The sequence below is a fragment of the Asterias amurensis genome, chromosome 3 (genome assembly GCF_032118995.1).
Source record: "Asterias amurensis chromosome 3, ASM3211899v1".
Classification (NCBI taxonomy): domain Eukaryota; kingdom Metazoa; phylum Echinodermata; class Asteroidea; order Forcipulatida; family Asteriidae; genus Asterias; species Asterias amurensis.
The window spans coordinates 9,506,590-9,524,547 of NC_092650.1; the positions used below are offsets into that span (position 1 = coordinate 9,506,590).

General features: G+C 40.3%; 1 protein-coding gene across 1 annotated transcript in view; it reads right to left on the reverse strand.

Annotated features, from left to right (window-relative positions):
- Nucleotides 1–17,958, reverse strand: part of LOC139934716 (A disintegrin and metalloproteinase with thrombospondin motifs 16-like) — a 132,887-nt gene that overhangs the window by 15,566 nt on the left and 99,363 nt on the right. Inside the window, exons 14-16 of the mRNA XM_071929092.1 lie at nucleotides 4,285–4,408; nucleotides 2,059–2,303; nucleotides 933–1,068 (exon numbers count right to left, since the gene is read on the reverse strand). Of these exons, the coding sequence (XP_071785193.1) occupies nucleotides 933–1,068; nucleotides 2,059–2,303; nucleotides 4,285–4,408 (505 nt within the window). The remainder of the gene's footprint in view (nucleotides 1–932; nucleotides 1,069–2,058; nucleotides 2,304–4,284; nucleotides 4,409–17,958) is intronic.

A 17,958-nucleotide genomic window follows, 5' to 3' on the forward strand; every position in this document is an offset into this window, starting at 1 on the left:
TCAGTTTTGTTATCGTTGAGTTTCAGACCATTGTTGTTTGACCAAATTTTGATGTCTTTCAAGCAATTTTGTATATCTAAGATGCTTGAAAATTTTTCCCTTTGCTTGAAGGTGATGTATATTTGAGTGTCGTCAGCATACATCATGCTGCCGATGCTATGATGGTTAATGACGTCTTCCAATGGAGAAGAATACAAAGTGAATAGCAAAGGTCCGACTACTATAAACATAGTGTTTATAATACTATAAATAGCTCTCCATGGCCTGTGACCAAGTAAGTTTTTATGCCCACAATTATTTTGAGTAATTACCAATAGTGTAGGCTAGCCCCGTCTCGTGAAAAACAAAACACGTAATGTATAGTGCATGTTCTTGTTACTTTGCATTGCCCCCACCAAAAGGTACAAATCAGAACTCACCGGAAAAGTTATATTCTTTCTTGTTCAAGAGGTCATGTCCCATCACTTTTAAGTTTCAATGTTAATTGGCAGACTTTCTTTATGCAAATGTAACTTTCAGCTCCTTAAAGGATTTGGGTACTTTTTTTAACCCAAAACACGTGTCCACAGATTTAGATTGAACTTACACCGTTTGAAGATACTGATAGTAGAAAGCGTACCTTACAATATTAGTTGCTGAGGTGCTATAGTTTTTGAGAAATGATTCAAACAATGACATGATAGTACGTTTTTACATGCTAAAATAATTTTCGTCTCACGATCACTGAGACAAAAATTATTTTCATGACATTGTTTTACTCATTTCTCAAACAGTATAGCACCTCAGCAAATAATATTTTCAGGGAAGCTTTCTACTATCATTATCTTCAAACTGTGTAAGTTTAGTGTAAATCTGTAGACATTGTGTTTTTTGTCTTACAAAAAGTACATAGACCCTTTAAAATTACATAGTGGCTGTAATAACTGACATACCTCCAGCACATGAAGTTGAACATTCTGACTCTGTTACATTCCATGTGTAGTCATGTAATGGCTCTATTGACTTTAGGTCATCTCTTTCCACCGTGTACTCATAGGTAACGCCAGGGTTTATACCCTGTAATAATATCTGCATGGTAAGAAATGAACATATTCATGTACTAAGGAAATATACCAATAATCAATCTCAGTACAGATATATCTACAATCCTGACATTGTAAGTAACATTCATTGCCCAAGACATTTTGTGAGATACAGGAAAATGGGTGGATGACTAGAAACAGTTTGAACATCTCATGACATTTAATGTTAATTGTTTCACTCTAGGGATCGTGAGTCCTTAGAATTGTATTACCACTGGTGTGCTTCAGAAGTCAAAAACCTTAAAAGTAAGCAAAACTGAAGCAACAAGTCATGACAATTTTTGGTTGGAACAGCTACAACACCATGGCACAAACAAACTCAGGAAACTGTAAAACAAATGACTAGAGATTAAAAATGTTTTAGTCAGGATCACCAAAGGATCACACAAGATTTAAACTTAAATAGTAATTAAAAAATCTATTACTGGTGGTTTGAGTTCTGGTTTGCAAGATTATTTAGACACCAGAGGAATGACCGAACAAATGAACCAACAATATTGTTACAGCTCGGTAACCACTTGTGAAGCTTTATTGGTCCAGAACCAACCACTTGTGATGTGATACAAAGACGCATGTTCCATGGCTGCAAAGCGCGGAGGGTACATGCATTTTGTTTACCGGTCGATGTAAATTATCTTGATCATTCCCACCGTTGTTCGATTTCCAACATTTATACTAAACATAAATATGACAACAGAACTTTGAAAGAGGCAAAATAATAATACCAAGGTATAACAAAACAATTGTTGCATGCTGTGACCGGGTTCCATGGGTTTTGTACATCATGGATGCCTGTCACATTGTACAACAATTGCATAATGCAACCCCCTGATATCTACAGTAAATACAAAATAACAACTAGAAAAATCTGTTAACACCTAACTAAAATCCTAAAATAACTCTTTGGTGTAAGTTGACAAGCATCTTGCCTTAAATCAAGAGCCCTCAACCCTGGCAAGAAAGAAACTCTTCATACCTCAACAACTAATTCTTGATTAGTAGGTCCAATAGCCTCCAGATATTCGGGCATATTGTAGGGTCGCCTGTATGCAAATGTGGTACCAGCAATGTCAAAATTACCAGGCCAATCTACAGTCCATGCTCCTGTCAGGTAATACTTGAATCTTGCATTACGTAGGGCTAGATAACTGGTTGATGGTGACACTTCAGCTATCCTGATATGTCTGGCATAGGCTGGTATATTCACAATCACGTAATAATCTGCATTCAAACATAAAACATAGCAAATTCATTCAGAACCCTTTTTGAAAATCCATATTTCACCTCATCTTAAGAGTTTTCACTAATGGCCAAACATCTTGCTATGTACATTCAACTCATTTAGAAATTTACCAAATAAGGTGGTTCGACAGCGAAAATTACAAAAAGGGAATCATTTCATAATTAAACAGGGAAAACTAACACAAACCAAACGATATATAACTTGTTGACATGTATCATTCTAACGTACAACAGTCAACTACGTAGCATTTTCATCTGACGATTTTTCTCTGACTAAACAGCATAAATTCCCATAAAGACAGTTCAAACCTGTGTGCTGTGAACACACGTAATTTTTCCTCTGAAAATTAAGACTGCCAAAAAAGGTGATTTTCCAGCCAACAAAATTGATCAAAATCATCATGAAACTCAGCGAAACGTGTGTGTGACTATTCTGTGTGTTGAAGCAAAGGATCGTGAAATACATTTCTGGTCAAAAGGGGTTAAACTATGAAGAACAAAAAGGCAAAACAACTTGTACAAACAAATCTGTATGTCAGCGTTTGTAGAATTTTTTCACATACGGATTTTGACAAAGGTCGGCAGATGTAAGCGACCATAAAGAAAAAAAAACAGGCAGGATTATGGACCTGATGAAGGACAGAGACGAAGGTCAGTTACACCATGGAGGAAGGAAATAAAAGAATTTCACATACTACAAACAATGGGCGACCTGGCGACTGTGTGTTTGCGCGTGCGCACTTGGTTCTTCACGCAACTATGGCGATGTATGTCGCATGGATATAATGAAGAAAAAACTACTGTTTTGAGACGTGATAAAATTATTGGACGCTTTCGCCCACCAAAACGAAAAACACAATTGAACACAACACCACTCAGATTTCACCATCAACATCAGTCAAGTACCTTGGTGTATACTTTGATTGCAATATGTCTATGTCTAACCAAATAAACCAGCTTTGAAAGTATGTTCGATTTCAGTTTAAAAATGTGTCTGAAGAGGCATGTCATCATGTGATTCGCAGCCATGTTCTTTCCCGGTTAGACTATTGTAACGGGTTGCTTACAGAAGTCCGTCAGCTGCATATTAAGAGACTTCAAAGTTTGCAGAACTGGGCTGCTCGTGTTATCTTTAGGTTAGATCGCCGTCATGATGCCATGCCTCTTCTAAGATCGCTTCATTGGCTACCAATTAAACAGAGGATTGTATTTAAGATTCTTTTATTTGTTTACAAATTCTTTCACAATCAGGCACCAGTGTATTTTAATGAATGTCTTGAGTTGTATCGACCTTTGCGTGCAAATCTTCACTCCAATTATGCAGGTTCATTTCGCCTTACTTTTCCCATGACTCGTAGTAAGGCGGGAGATCGTACATTCACTGTTCCAGCAGCTTAAGAGTGGAATGAACTATCCTCCTATATTAAATCTGCTCCATCAGTGGATGTGTTTAAGAAGGTTCTCAAAACGAACCTCTTTCCGAATTGATTTTCTATTGTTGTTTTGTTTGGCAAATGTTTAATATATTACTCTTTTTATTGTAAGCGCTGTAATATGGTTTTACTGAATAGCGTACCTTAATGCGTAGTACTAATAATGATAATAAAATTGAATACAGACCACCCTCATGTGCTAATACCCAAATTTTGAACCACTGCCAGTTACCGGAAAGTAGCAAAAAATGAAAAAAAAAGCTTTATAATGCCGATTTATGGAGTGCGTTTGAAAAGCCCCCCCCCCCCCCCAAAAAAAAAAAAAAAAAAAGTTAAGTAATATTAACGGCTTTGGAAATTCTTTTTCATTAAAAAGTGAAAGGCCCTCATCCAAACCATGGCTGAGCCTCCGGCTTAGCCTCTATTAGAGTAGGTTCAAAGTTTCTCACAAGACCTCTGATGAAAGCAGGGTTGTTGGTGACATGAACTTGATGTGATGTGTCTATTGTAAATTAAAAGGTACTAACCATTATCTGTGTGTTGTTCTGTGAAGAGTCCTTTTACAAAATCACATGTAGCGTTATTTCCTTGACAAACCCCACAGGCATCCGGTTTAGCATCAGACCCAAGTACATGATCACATCCAACTTTCTATTTAGGGAACAATACAACCAACATTTTATTAGTACTCATCTACAGCACTGTAGCTAACAATCATTGTTAGGTCAATCAAGTATTCAGTGATCGCTGACCTTTATCATTCTGTTACCTATACGTTCAATTTTGGGTGCAGGATTCAGACTGACAGCCTTGTGGCCAGCTTGCGAGCTGGTCACTCATGCCGTCATGCCTGACTGGTTTATTCTTATGTAATCAAGTGGTAATCACCATACTCCTCCCTATCATGTAAATTTAGGAGGGAAATATAAATTCTCCCAAAATCCGCAGGGGTTTTCTATTCTACACAAGAAAATACTCACCTCAGATACCTACAAATGCATTTCTGAACTGGTAGTAATTGACTGTAAATATGAACCGAGACAGTCATCAAGAAAACTACACACGACTGGCAGGAGCTCTGGGTCCACTGATGCAGGGTCCTTTGAAGCCCGAGCGAGAATATCGGACAATAATATCAAAGCTTATCTTCAACTTTAGATGAAATTTTTGGCATCGTGAAAACTTCATCAGTAGCTTTAGTATCCGTATTGATGAGAGATGATTCACAAGCAGGAATTCTCACATGCTTTTTCTTTTGAAAGATTGAGAAAGCCTTTTCAATATTCTCAGAGCAGAAGCTGTCAACAGGAATGGTATACTTTGGTGGAGGAGTGAGTTGGGCAGAACCCCTGCAAAAAGACAAGCGGGGAGCCTCTTTGGGAGAAGGAGAGGGAAACTGCAAAATATTACTCACTTCAGAGATGACAACTTTCCCTCTGTGGAACATGGAAGTAGTACCAGGATCCATCAAATCAAAATCTGGCCCAACTGAGCTCCTTGGGGAGGATATAAATCGGGAGTAGTGACCAAGAGAATGTCGTCTTGGTGAGCAGAGATCGTCCACAAGTGATCCACAGTGAAGTAGAATCGGTGAACGGTACCCTCTAGAACGGGAGCGGCGAAACTCGGACCGATCCCCAATGCCGTCAAGGAAGTGACGCCAAGAAAAACCCGCGCTACGCGATGCGGGCGGACGTCCAAGCAAGAAAAACTTTTGTAGGCCGGTTGCTGTTCCTGTGGGAAGTAGCCAGCAAAAATACCAATGGGCGCCGAAAAGGTGTTGTGAGGTGTTGACTGAAGTCTGCAAGGATCACCAGGGAAGAAAGACCATTTTGAGGGCTGGAAGTTGGCGGTGCGGTGTGAAGGAAATGCCCGGAACTCTTTCGCCGGAACCCGGTGTAGATGAGACTGTCTGGCAGAGGCGGGGAATAGACGATCAAAAACATGACTGGAGGATGACAAATCTTCCAAAGCGCCACAGTTCGCCATTGACAAGTTGACATCCAGCAGGGGAGGTGGTGAAAACATCGTTTGGTTAGAAGAAGAAGTTGTACCTGGAAACTTTCCCATTGGGTACATGTAGGTGACTTGCATGCCAGGCTATTCTGCCAAGCCGTAGCATATCTCCAATCCGCAGTAGACCAGCCGGAGCAGACCACTGTTTTTCCTGCGAACAAACGCGGCATCTCTGACATGGACGTCGAACTCTAAGGTTGAGGGAAGACCACCGCAGGATCTACATTTAAATTTTCTGTTAGGTTTCTTCTTTCAATATAAACCACAAGGGAAACTGACTGGGTAAATTTTGAAATGATTTTGGGGGTTGAACAAAGAATTGACTAGAGTGGGATTCGAACCAACGACCTCCGGATTAACGTGCCGGCGCTCTACCAACTGAGCTATCTAGCCCTATGCTGGCGGTGTCCCTATTTTGTCAATATCTTTGTTCGGGGGTGCCAGTCAGAAGCCATACAACCGTTGACTGCCGTGTAGCCAGGGATCACACCCAATTACGATACAACCTGGGAAGCGGCAGCGAGGGGATCACCTTAAGGGGATGCGACTTTTTGTTACAGATACAGTAGGTAATACAGTAGGTAATTCATCAATTGGGATTTTATTAGTAAATGGCGCCTTTCGTTTTTGTTAGGGCTCGTTTATCCCCTCGGGCGTTCCAACGTGGGGAAACTTTTAATTGTTAACTTTGTATAGTTAATAGGAGTGTAATCTGTACCAACTTACATGTAGATTAATAATAAGTCAAGTTTATCCCCTCAGGCGTTCCACTTTGGGGGAATTTAGGGTATATATATTTGAATTGTTTGTTGGTAGTTTTAGGCAAGGTGCGTTATGTGTGTGTGGTTTTCTGTGGAGGTCATGTAATGTTCAGTCTAATATGGTCATGTGACCTATCGTGGTATGTTTTGTTTTATGGGATATGGAAAATTAAATCCATATTGGAAGGACAAGGTTTGTTCTTTGGATGGCCACAATTTAGGGTGGTTGGGTGGGTGAAGGCGTCCATTTTAAATGTGAAAAGTTGTATTTTATGTATGTTTTGTTTGTCCACGTGCAGGTGGTTGTGTGTATGTTCAGTCGGTTTGCCCTGTGTTTGGCATCCGGCTCCTTGCCAGATTATATGTTTTATGACAGTCTTTCTGGCTGGCAAATAAACCAAGCTTTAGGGCTGTGACCTAAATCTCAGTAATGGTGTCTGTAGCATATTGTGTCTGAGTATAACTAAGGGATATCAGAGATTCATCACTATAGAATGGCAGCGCTATCATGCTCCTTCGCTACTCATTCATAGATACATGTAGGCCTACACATGAAAAACAGTTTCAATTTATTGTAGGACACACAACAAAACAAGCTTAGAAAATATAATTTTGTTTCAGAATTTAATAAATCATGGGCGTGAGCCGTTGTTAAACTGCATACACCGATCGAGAGAGTTTCGCCAACTCAGTAAGCAGCAAAACGTAATATAAATAATCAGTGCTTTTCCGCACCAGAGATGACAGAGATCGTATACAAAAAATTAAAAACCAAGCACTCCGGATTCGGGGCGTGTGCATTGAACCACACAATGGGTCGTCCATTGTCATTCTGTCCAGAATCTTACAATCCCTCGCACACACAAAATGGCAGGGGACCGGTCCTTTTCCGTGGCACTCTTCCAGCGCATTGAATTTTGTAAAATGCGCTTTATAAGTCTCATTTGTTATTATTATTATTATTAGAATGTTCCTTTTGTTGGAACTAACCTTTGTTGTACACACAATGGCCATTTATTTTGTGCCCCGTAATATTTTTACTTTGCACCTTTTTTTCACTTTTTCTGTTCGTCTTGGTTGCTGTTTTTGTCTTTAATATGTCACCGCTAATGTTAAGTTCATCTTCATTCCTGTTTTTATTGATAATTGGACTTATTTCACGGTTTTTCGTCATGGTGAATACCCAACCCCGCAACCACGATCACCTGCTAAGTTATACATGTGAGCAGTTACTGGGAATACGTGAAAGGGTGTACCCCAAACAAGCAGACTACATGTATGAGGCATTTCCTCGAGATATTCAACCAAGGAAGTAAAAGGGGCATGAAAAGTGGATTCGTCAACGTGTTCGGAAGCGAGGATTCAGACCACCACTGCCTACTATTGTTATGGGTAATGTTCGGTCACTACAAAATAAAATGGATGAGTTACGTGCTAATATCAGATTTCTACACGAGTATAGAAAATCATGCCTTTTGACTTTCACTGAAACATGGCTTCACAGTGGCAGTGCAATAAACTTGGATAATTTTTCACTTGTGAGAGGAGATAGAACTAAAGCTTCTGGAAAATCCCGTGGGGGTGGGTGTGTATGTACATCAACAATCAATGGTGCAATAACTGGTCAGTGAGGGATACTTCATGCACACCCGATTAAGAACTGCTCATTGTTGGTCTCCGTCCATTTTATTTACCAAGAGAACTCAATCAGATTTTTGTTTAAGTAGCATACATCCCCCCACAAGCGGATGTAGGAATAGCAAGCAACTTTATTGCCACCAAAGATCACAATCTTGAGGCTATGTCGCCCGACTCTGCAAAAATCTAACCAATGCAGGCTAGATACATCATTGCCCACCTATAAACAGTATGTGCAGCAACACACACAGAATGAATCGACCCTCGACCTTTGCTACTGCAACGTTCCACAAGCTTATGCATCTATGGTATGCCCTCCACTTGGCAGGTCCGACCACAACAACATTTTTTTACTGCCATCTTATAAGCAGAATTTAAAAAGATGCAATGATCACCAGGGAACGCCAAGTTTGGAGCTCTACTGCTACCGAGACATTACAATCATGTTTTGATGACACTGATTGGAATGTGTTCACAGACTCTGCCGGGTCTTTGGAGGAGATAGTGGATGGAGTGTCCAAGTACATCAAGTTTTGTGTTGACTCTGTTATCCCCCTCAAAACAGTAAAAGTGTATCCAAACAATAAACCATGGATTTCTAAAGACCTGCATGCACTTTTTAAAAGGAAAAGGGCAGCGTTCGCCAAGGGAGATAAATCTGAGGTCAAAGGAATTCAGAAAGAAATCAACGTACAGGTCAAACGGTCAAAGTTAGACTACAAAAGAAAACTGGAGCAAAACTTTAATGGTCACAACTCGAGAGCTGCGTGGCAGAACATACAGACAATGATAGGCTACAAAAGCAAATCTAAACACTCAGCTGACTGTAATAAAGACTTTGTTGATGAATTAAATGCTTTTTACTGTAGGTTTGACTCTGACAGTTTTCACAATGAAAACAATACCACTGTGCAATTTTTAAGGATAAGATTTAGGACTCTAATGACTCCCTTGTTGTAAATATTGATGAGGTTCGTAATGTTTTTGCTAGGACTAATGTTAGAAAAGCTCCTGGCCCTGATGGCCTCCCTAACAAGGTTTTAAATCTGTGTAGCCAACAACTTGCCCACTTTTACTCATATTTTTAACCTTATACTAGACAGTGGAGTTGTTCTGAAGAGCTGGAAATCTTCTTTTATTACCCCTCTACCGAAGGTTAGGAACCCGAAGGAAATGAATGACTTCGCCCTATAGCACTAACATCCAATGTCATGAAATGAATGACTATCACCCTATAGCACTAACATCCAATGTAATGAAATGAATGACTATCGCCCTATAGCACTAACATCCAATGTCATGAAATGAATGACTATCGCCCTATAGCACTAACATCCAATGTAATGAAATGAATGACTATCGCCCTATAGCACTAACATCCAATGTAATGAAATGAATGACTATCGCCCTATAGCACTAACATCCAATGTAATGAAATGAATGACTATCGCCCTACAGCACTAACATCCAATGTCATGAAATGAATGACTATTGCCCTATAGCACTAACATCCAATGTAATGAAATGTTTTGAAAGGCTTCTTTTAAACATGTTGAATAGCCAAGTTTCACACTTTGATTCATCTCAGTTTGCTTACAGGAGTATTAGGGGTGTTGAAGATGCTGTGACCATATTTCTTCAGAAATTGTATAATCATTTAGATGCCCCCAAGTCTTTTGTTAGATCGACTTTTATTGATTTTTCTAGTGCTTTTAACTCCATTGTTCCTCATATTTAAATTGATAAGTTATTGAGTCTGATGTTACACCACAGCTTGCATTGGTTAGTCACAATTTTCTTCTAGACAGACCACAGAGGGTAAAGTGTAATAATATGGTGTCTAGCGTCAAACATTTGAGTATAGGCACTCCCCAAGGCTGCATGGTTTCACCTGTTTTCTTTTCTCTGTACACAAGTGGCTGTGTTAATCTTAGTACCAACTGCAGTTTAATTAAGTATGCAGACGACACAGTTATTAGCAGTTACTTAAACAATGATTCCACTGAATACATTAGTGCTGTCAAAAGTTTGTTGACTGGTGTGAGCGCCATCATTTAGTGCTTAACGTCAACAAAATCAAGGAAATGATCTTTGTCTTCCATCGCTCATCTGCAGTCGTTGTTGTCTTGATGTCCTTATGTGACCGAGTGGCGTTGTTTTGGCTGGTGCATTTTAGATAGGGTGCAGGTTTTTTGTCACTTGTTGCTTTGTATTTCTAACTTAACCTTTTGTAATTTTTAGAGTTTTTATATTGTTTGTCTATTATTGTATTTGGCCAGTGGATGTCAAGTTTCTATGTTTTTTACGTGGACAAATAGATAAATCTAATCTAATCTACTTGTTGGTGTACCATTGGTAGTTGCTTTGTTCATATGGCGAAATGTTTTTTAAACCTTAAACTAGGGTTTCATTAGGCTTATAGGCAGTGGACACTATTGGCATTTGTCAAAAAATAGCCTTCACAGTTGGTGTATCTCAACATATGCAAGAAATAACTAACCTATGAAAATTTGAGCTCAATCGGTCATCGAAGTTGTGAGATAATAATTGAAGAAAAAAAATACCTTGTCACATGAAGTTGTGTGCGTTTAGATGTTTGATTTCGAGACCTCAAGTTCTAAATATGAGGTCTCGAAATCAAATTCGTGGAAAATTACTTCTTTCTCAAAAACTATGTCACTTCAGAGGGAGCCGTTCCTCACAATGTTTTATACCATCAACCTCTCCCCATTACTGGTCACCAAGAAAGATTTTATGCTAACCATAAATTTGAGTAATTACCAATAGTGTCCACTGCCTTTAATGTAGCACGTAGAAATGACAATAAAAGCCTAGCCTAGCCAATCGGCTACAAAATTTTGATAGTAAGTGCCCCTTTATTTTCAGTTTAGTAGTAGATAGATGTTGAGTTGAGGACTTAGACAAAGTTAATAGCGCCCTCAAGCGACCTTGTTTACTACTTGTGTATAAGAGACCATGTTTGATGTTACATGTACTTGTTGTTTCTCTCTAATAAAAGTTACTCTTACTCTGATAAAAGTCACTCTCTGACTCAGTTTGCTCGTCTACGCAACATGGTGGCAGCGTTGGAGGTCACTTTATAAGTAAAGGACTAAGTCGCCGGTCTGGAAAATCCGCCGACGTCAATTTACGGACTTCCCCCAACTTTTCGTGTAACGGACTGAAGAATTGCACGGTCTGGAAATCCGCCGATGCCAATTTCCGGACTAGCGTACGGTATTGTATACATGTTTCTTCCTTCGTATTCAAAGTAGCAAGCTTGCTACTCGTATTCAGTGTAACTATCAAGCTAAACGATCAATACTATGTTCACAAACTTTCTCTGTGGATACTCTAAACTTATCTACGTTCATAATTAGTGCCAACATGGCTACAGCACCTCCAGTTAGTGGAATAAAACCACCACAGCCGCCAGACTTTGGGACTGTGAGGCACCTCTCGGAAAGTTGGAGACTTTTCAAGCAAAAGTGGATGAACTAAGCTGCGATCACAAAGCTTGCTACTCATGATCAAGCTTAGTGGCACTTTTGCCTCATACACTTGCTGATGCAGGACTGAAAATCTATAATGGGTTTCAATTCGACACTACTGAAGACGTTCGTACTACCGATGAAATTCTTGCAAAGTTCTTTTGCAGTCAGTGAAGTAAATGAGACCTACGAAAGGTTCCTGCTTAATAAAAGGGAACAAAAAGAGGGAGAATCATTTAAATCCTTCATTGCAGCAGTTCGCAGCCTCATGAAAACTTGCAGTTATCACATGGACTCGCAAGATTCTGTCCTAAGAGATCGCATTGTGCTTGGAATCCGTGAACAGGAAACACAAAAGCTATTACTACGCGAGCCCAAACTAACTCTGGATCTGTGTATCAATATTTGCAAGGCAGCTGAGAATGCCAACACACAAGGCAAAATATTGAGGCCTGAGTCGAGGGATGTTCCCTCAATAAAGAAAGTCCGTGGATCGCAACAAAGAGCTACTACGAAGCAGGCACCACGGAAAGCTGCTGCTAAAGATCAGCCAACCTCTGACAACAGAAAGACCTACTCTACTGAGCCTCAAAAGCGTGAGTGTAGTTACTGTGGTTTAACTCACGTGATGAAAAGACTGACTGTCCAGCCTGGGGCAAAACATGTACCAATTGCAAAGGCAAAAATCACTTCAAGGCCAAGTGCAAGAAAACAAAGGTACACACTGTGAATGACAATGCAGATTGTTATTCTGACTCTGAAGACGAATATGATGCATACCTCGCAAATGTAAACAGTGAAAGGCGAAAAATCCTAACAGCCAAATTAGAAGTAAATGGCTGCCATATTCGCTTTCAAATGGATACAGGTGCAGACGCCAACACTATCTGTCGAAGATTTGTTCATAAGGAACAAGTTCAGCCTACTAAAAGGAGGCTAGTAATGTAGAACGGCACAAAGGTCAAGCCTCTAGGGGTAGCGATCATCCCCATAACTAATGTTCGGACTGGAGAACAACACACTGCTGATTTTATTGTTGTGCCCAATGATCTGAACTGCTTGTTAGGTTTGCAAACACTGACTAACATGCGCCTGATAACTGTGAACAAAGATCGATTCATTGCGGGCATAACCAGCCAGAAAAACCAGCCTCTTGGTGATCTTGGATTGGCTAAACTACAAGTCGATCCGACAATGAAACCTCGAACATTGCCTTGTCGCAAATTACCACTTGCACTCAGAGGAGACATTCACACAGAACTGAACAATCTTGTAGAACCCGATGTGCTCATCCCTGTCACCGAACCTACCCAGTGGGTAAGTCAAATGGCTGTTGTCCGAAAATCGAATGGAAAACTACGCATTTGCATTGACCCGCAACCACTCAATGAAGCACTCATGAGAGAACATTATAAGTTGCCTACTGTTGATGACGTTCTGCCAATGCTACATGATGCTAAAGTTTTCAGTAAACTTGATGTAAAGGAAGCTTTTTGGCATGTAAGACTGGATGAGGAATCCAGTAAACTTACAACAATGATCACTACATTTGGACGTTTTCGCTGGGTCAGATTGCCTTTCGGACTGAAGGTAAGCAGCAAAATCTTTCAGCGCAAACTCATGGATGCACTGAGTGGACTTGATGCGCATTCACGATTGCCGATGACATCATCATTGCTGGATGTGGACGCACAGAAAGTGAAGCCGTCAAAGACAATGATGTGAAACTTGCAAAGTTGTACCAGAGGTGCAAAGAACAGCACATCATGATAAATGAGGCCAAAAAGGAAATTGGAAAGTCTGAAATCCGGTTTCATGGTCACCTCTTCACGAATCAAGGTGTGAAGGTTGACAAGTCCAAAGTGGAGGCCATACTACATATGCCGCACCCAACAGACATCCAAGGGGTGAAACTTTTGCGTGGAATGGTGTAGTATATGGCTAAATTCCTACCCAACCTTGCTGCCGATCTCGAGCCGATCAGAGCCCTTACTAGAAAGGACACCGAGTGGAATTGGTCTACTGTTTGTGACAATGCACTGGAAACTGTGAAACAAAAGCTGTCTGCCACTCCAGTACTTGCATACTTCGACACAAATAAAGACATTGTACTCCAAGTAGACAGCAGCAAGGATGGTATTGGAGCTGTTCTGCTACAGGACGGGAAACCTGTAGAGTACGCATCTCGTACGCTCACTACTACTGAACGGAACTGGGGACAAATAGAGAAAGAACTATTGGCTGTAGTTTTTGGGCTTGAGCGTTTTGATCAGTATACCTATGGCACCAAGGTAACAGTCCAGAATGATCATAAGCCACTTGCATCTATCATGAGAAAGCCACTCAGTCAGGCTCCTAAACGACTGCAAGCCCTCATGATGAGACTCCATCGTTATGATATGGATTTTCATTTTCTCAAGGGGTCAGAGCTCATCATTGCCGACACCCTAAGCCGTGCCTATATTGACTCACCTGACCTCCAACCTCGCATTATGAAAATCAACTTCTTTCCTAACATATCTGATGTCAGACTGCAAGACGTCAGGGAAGCTACATCCAGGTACGTGTCATTAAAAACTCTGCGATCACTCATTCTTGATGGATGGCCCGATGCAAAGTGCCAAGTACCAAATGAAGCACGTCCTTACTACGATATCAGGGATGTACTCTGTTATGAGGATGGAGTTATCCTTAAAGGTGAATCTATCGTCATTCCAAAATGTCTGAGGAGTGACATTATGAAGAGATTGCACTCCGCTCACATGGGCTTACAACAGTATGATACGCCGAGCACGATCCCTCGTTTTTTGGCCCAACATTGCCAAAGACATCAAGCAGCTCGTGGATACATGTGAACCCTGTCAGGAGCTGCGACCTCGTAACCCGAGGGAGACACTTAAGCCACAAGATGATGGCAATGGCCCATGGGACAAAATCGCAAGTGATATCTCTGAAGCAAAAGGCCGACAATACTAAGCAACCGTTGACTTCTACTTTAACTTCATTGAAGTTGATCACTTGCAAACAACCACTACTACCAAGTTGATATCTGTGTACAAAAAGCAGTTTGCTCGATTAGGTACATGTATTCCTACTGTGCTCACAACGGACTCTGGTTCGCAATTCACATCAGGAGAATTCCAGAATTTCTTAAGGGACTGGGGAATTATTTATGTTCGATCCTCCCCGGGACATCACAGTGCTAATGGGAAAGCTGAGGCAGCAGTGAAAGTAGCCAAACACCTGATCATGAAAGTATGCAAAGATGGGACTGATCCAAACATCGCATTGTTGGAACAGCGCAATACCCCCCGTGAAGATACTGGCAAGAGCCCAGCTAAGATGATTTTTGGCTATAAACCCCGTACCATGCTTCCACGTTTTCAGAAGGATTACCGTGAACCGGAAGTCGTGAGACGAAAAGCAAAACGCAGAAATGCTGTGAAGCAATACCACGATCGCAGAGCTCATGATCTACCGCAACTACATCCCGGCCAAACAGTTTACTTTGAGCTTAAGGAACATGACCGCTGGATCCTTAGCAAAGTCGTTGAAGTTGTGGGTGATCGCACCTATATGATTGAAGGACAAAACAATGGCATGTATCGTTGAAACCAGGTGCAAATCCGTCCTACTGAGGTGGAAATGCCAAAACACAAACCACCACCATGGATGCCACACACCAGCTCTGGGACTAGACCAATACTTTGCCAAAACCCACGATTTGACCCCAATGACAAAGTCAACTCAATGTCGAACACTGATCAAGGACCCAGACCTCACACAACACCACCCATTCCCGAACAGACAATCTGCAAAAGTGACAGAATCCGTAAGGAACCAGGATACCTGAAAGACTATGTGCGAAACTAAACTGTTTATATTTGGACTGTTTGAAACCGAACTGTTTACGATTTGAACTGTTTAAAACTGAACTGTGTAAGATTTGGACTGATACACGAAGTTCATATGGAAAAGACATGTAGGGACTCAGATTTAAACATCATTTTATTTCAGCATTTTGAATATTTCATTTTGAAATAACTTTTCATAAGCAAGCAAAGCAAAACAAAACTATTCAAAAAGAAAAGAAAAGCAAGAAATTTGGATTTGTTATGGAAACAAATTTTGTTTTTTAACTTGAGTCAAGACAATGAAATAATTTTTTGTTTTGGTTACCAAAGGTTTCATGCACCCTGTTCTTAAAAAAAAAAAAAAAAAAAAAAAAGGGAGGATGTTGAGTTGAGGACTTAGACAAAGTTAATAGCGCCCTCAAGCGACCTTGTTTACTACTTGTGTATAAGAGACCATGTTTGATGTTACATGTACTTGTTGTTTCTCTCTAATAAAAGTTACTCTTACTCTGATAAAAGTCACTCTCTGACTCAGTTTGCTCGTCTACGCAACAATAGAATAGTAGAAGAATAACATGAATAATTAGTTAGGGTGTGGCTGAATACAAAGAAAGTGAGTGAGAAAGAACCTATTGTGCAAATGCTGTGTGAAGTCAGTTGACATCAAAACCTGAGAGTGAGAGGGTGTGTGAGGTTCTGCTCTAGCCACCAACCAGTGCATGTTCCTGAGGCAGATTTGTGCATCAGTTGGCATACATGTACCATTTTTATGCCAAAGACGAAGCTCAGAGGACTCAGCCACTGAGGCAAACCATTCAACGTTCAATGCGGTAATGCCGCCAGCCAGCGGACACATGTATTCGGGCAAGCACAACCCAAGAATACGACGACGCATTGAAAAACCATGGCCTTGAGTGAGGATTGAAGATTTAACAAATAAATTGAGATAATGATGATAATACATTGGCAGAACTGTTACACAGGGCTACTGAAGCCAGGGTACATTGATCCAATCAATGTTTTCCAGTTTCGCTCAGGTCCAAACTATATGGTTCTTTCCCAGTCTTATTTATACCCCCCCCCCCCCCATTTTCTTTTTTTCCTATTTAGCTTAACATTGTCTCGTATCGTTTATTAGCCCCGTTAATTTTTTCCCGTCATTTTGTTTTTCAATTCCCCTGTTCCCCGTCTGTGTGCCCCTTCCCTCTCCCGCTAGCACGCTAGTAACGGTAATAAGCACATCAATGTGATCATTGATTAAAAACTATGGGTGGCAGGGCTGTGCATGTGAGAAGCACTGAGACTACGCCATAAAACAAATTCATGCTCCTTCGCTGCGCTCTTAGTATACACATGAAAAACAGTTTTGAATTTATTGAGTCGAGAGCATTTTGCCAGCTCGAAAAGCTACAAGAACATTCGTACTAGCCCTGTATACATGTAGGACTGTGCTGTAGTCACTGTAGCACATGTATAATACAAAAGTGTAAGGCCACCAGGGCTAACAATGACCCTATGTATACCACTCCAGCGATATGGGCCACGCATTGAACCACAAATTGGGTTGTCCATTATGAGTTAAACCAAATGTCATTCTGTCCACACGCCATTTAGTACGGCGTGTTAACAACCTCACTGTTAATTAAATGGTAATGCAAGCAAAATAAAGTACAATTAAAGCAAATCGTATGAATGTAGGAAAAGAAAAAAAGACATGCAAACTATGCTATATACCGGAGATAAGATGGTTCTTGAAAGCGGTTTTAAATCGGCCAACACATGACTGTGATTTTTTGCAGAATGCCCGAGTCCATTAAATGCCTATGACATCACAAAGGGCACCTGACGGGTATTATGAAACAACAATGCTTGCGCTTTGACTGAGACATCACAAAGGTCATCTGGCGGGCACCCCTTGACATGAAAACATGGCGGCGCCAGCAATCCAAGAGGGCTGTTAAGGATGTTGTAGTATAGATGTACTCATGTTTGTTTTTTTTGTTTTTTTTTCATAGTGTGCGTTTTTCGATCGCAGAGGAGATCTTGCCCTTTTCAATTCTGTCTCCTTTTTTATCAGTATAGTGGGGTTGATTTACTCTGGGTCCGTTGACGCTTATTTTTTGTGTATTTTATTCTGTATAATATGAATGTTTGTTATGTAAGGTTTTTACTGTATTGCTACTTTTTTAACTGCTGTGTATTTAAAAAAAAAACTATATTGCTATTTTTGCTCATGTTTTTAATCCTGCATTTTAATGTTATTCTCGACTGTACAGAGCTTTGAAACAGTGTTAAAGCGCTTTATAAATGCATTTAAGTTAAGTTAAGTTAAGTTATGTATATTTTTTAACTTAATGTTTTGTTAACCATTACCATTATTTTTATTTTTTGAGGGGGGGAAATCAGTGGATGAGTTTTTGAGTCATTGCCAATGGTTAAAA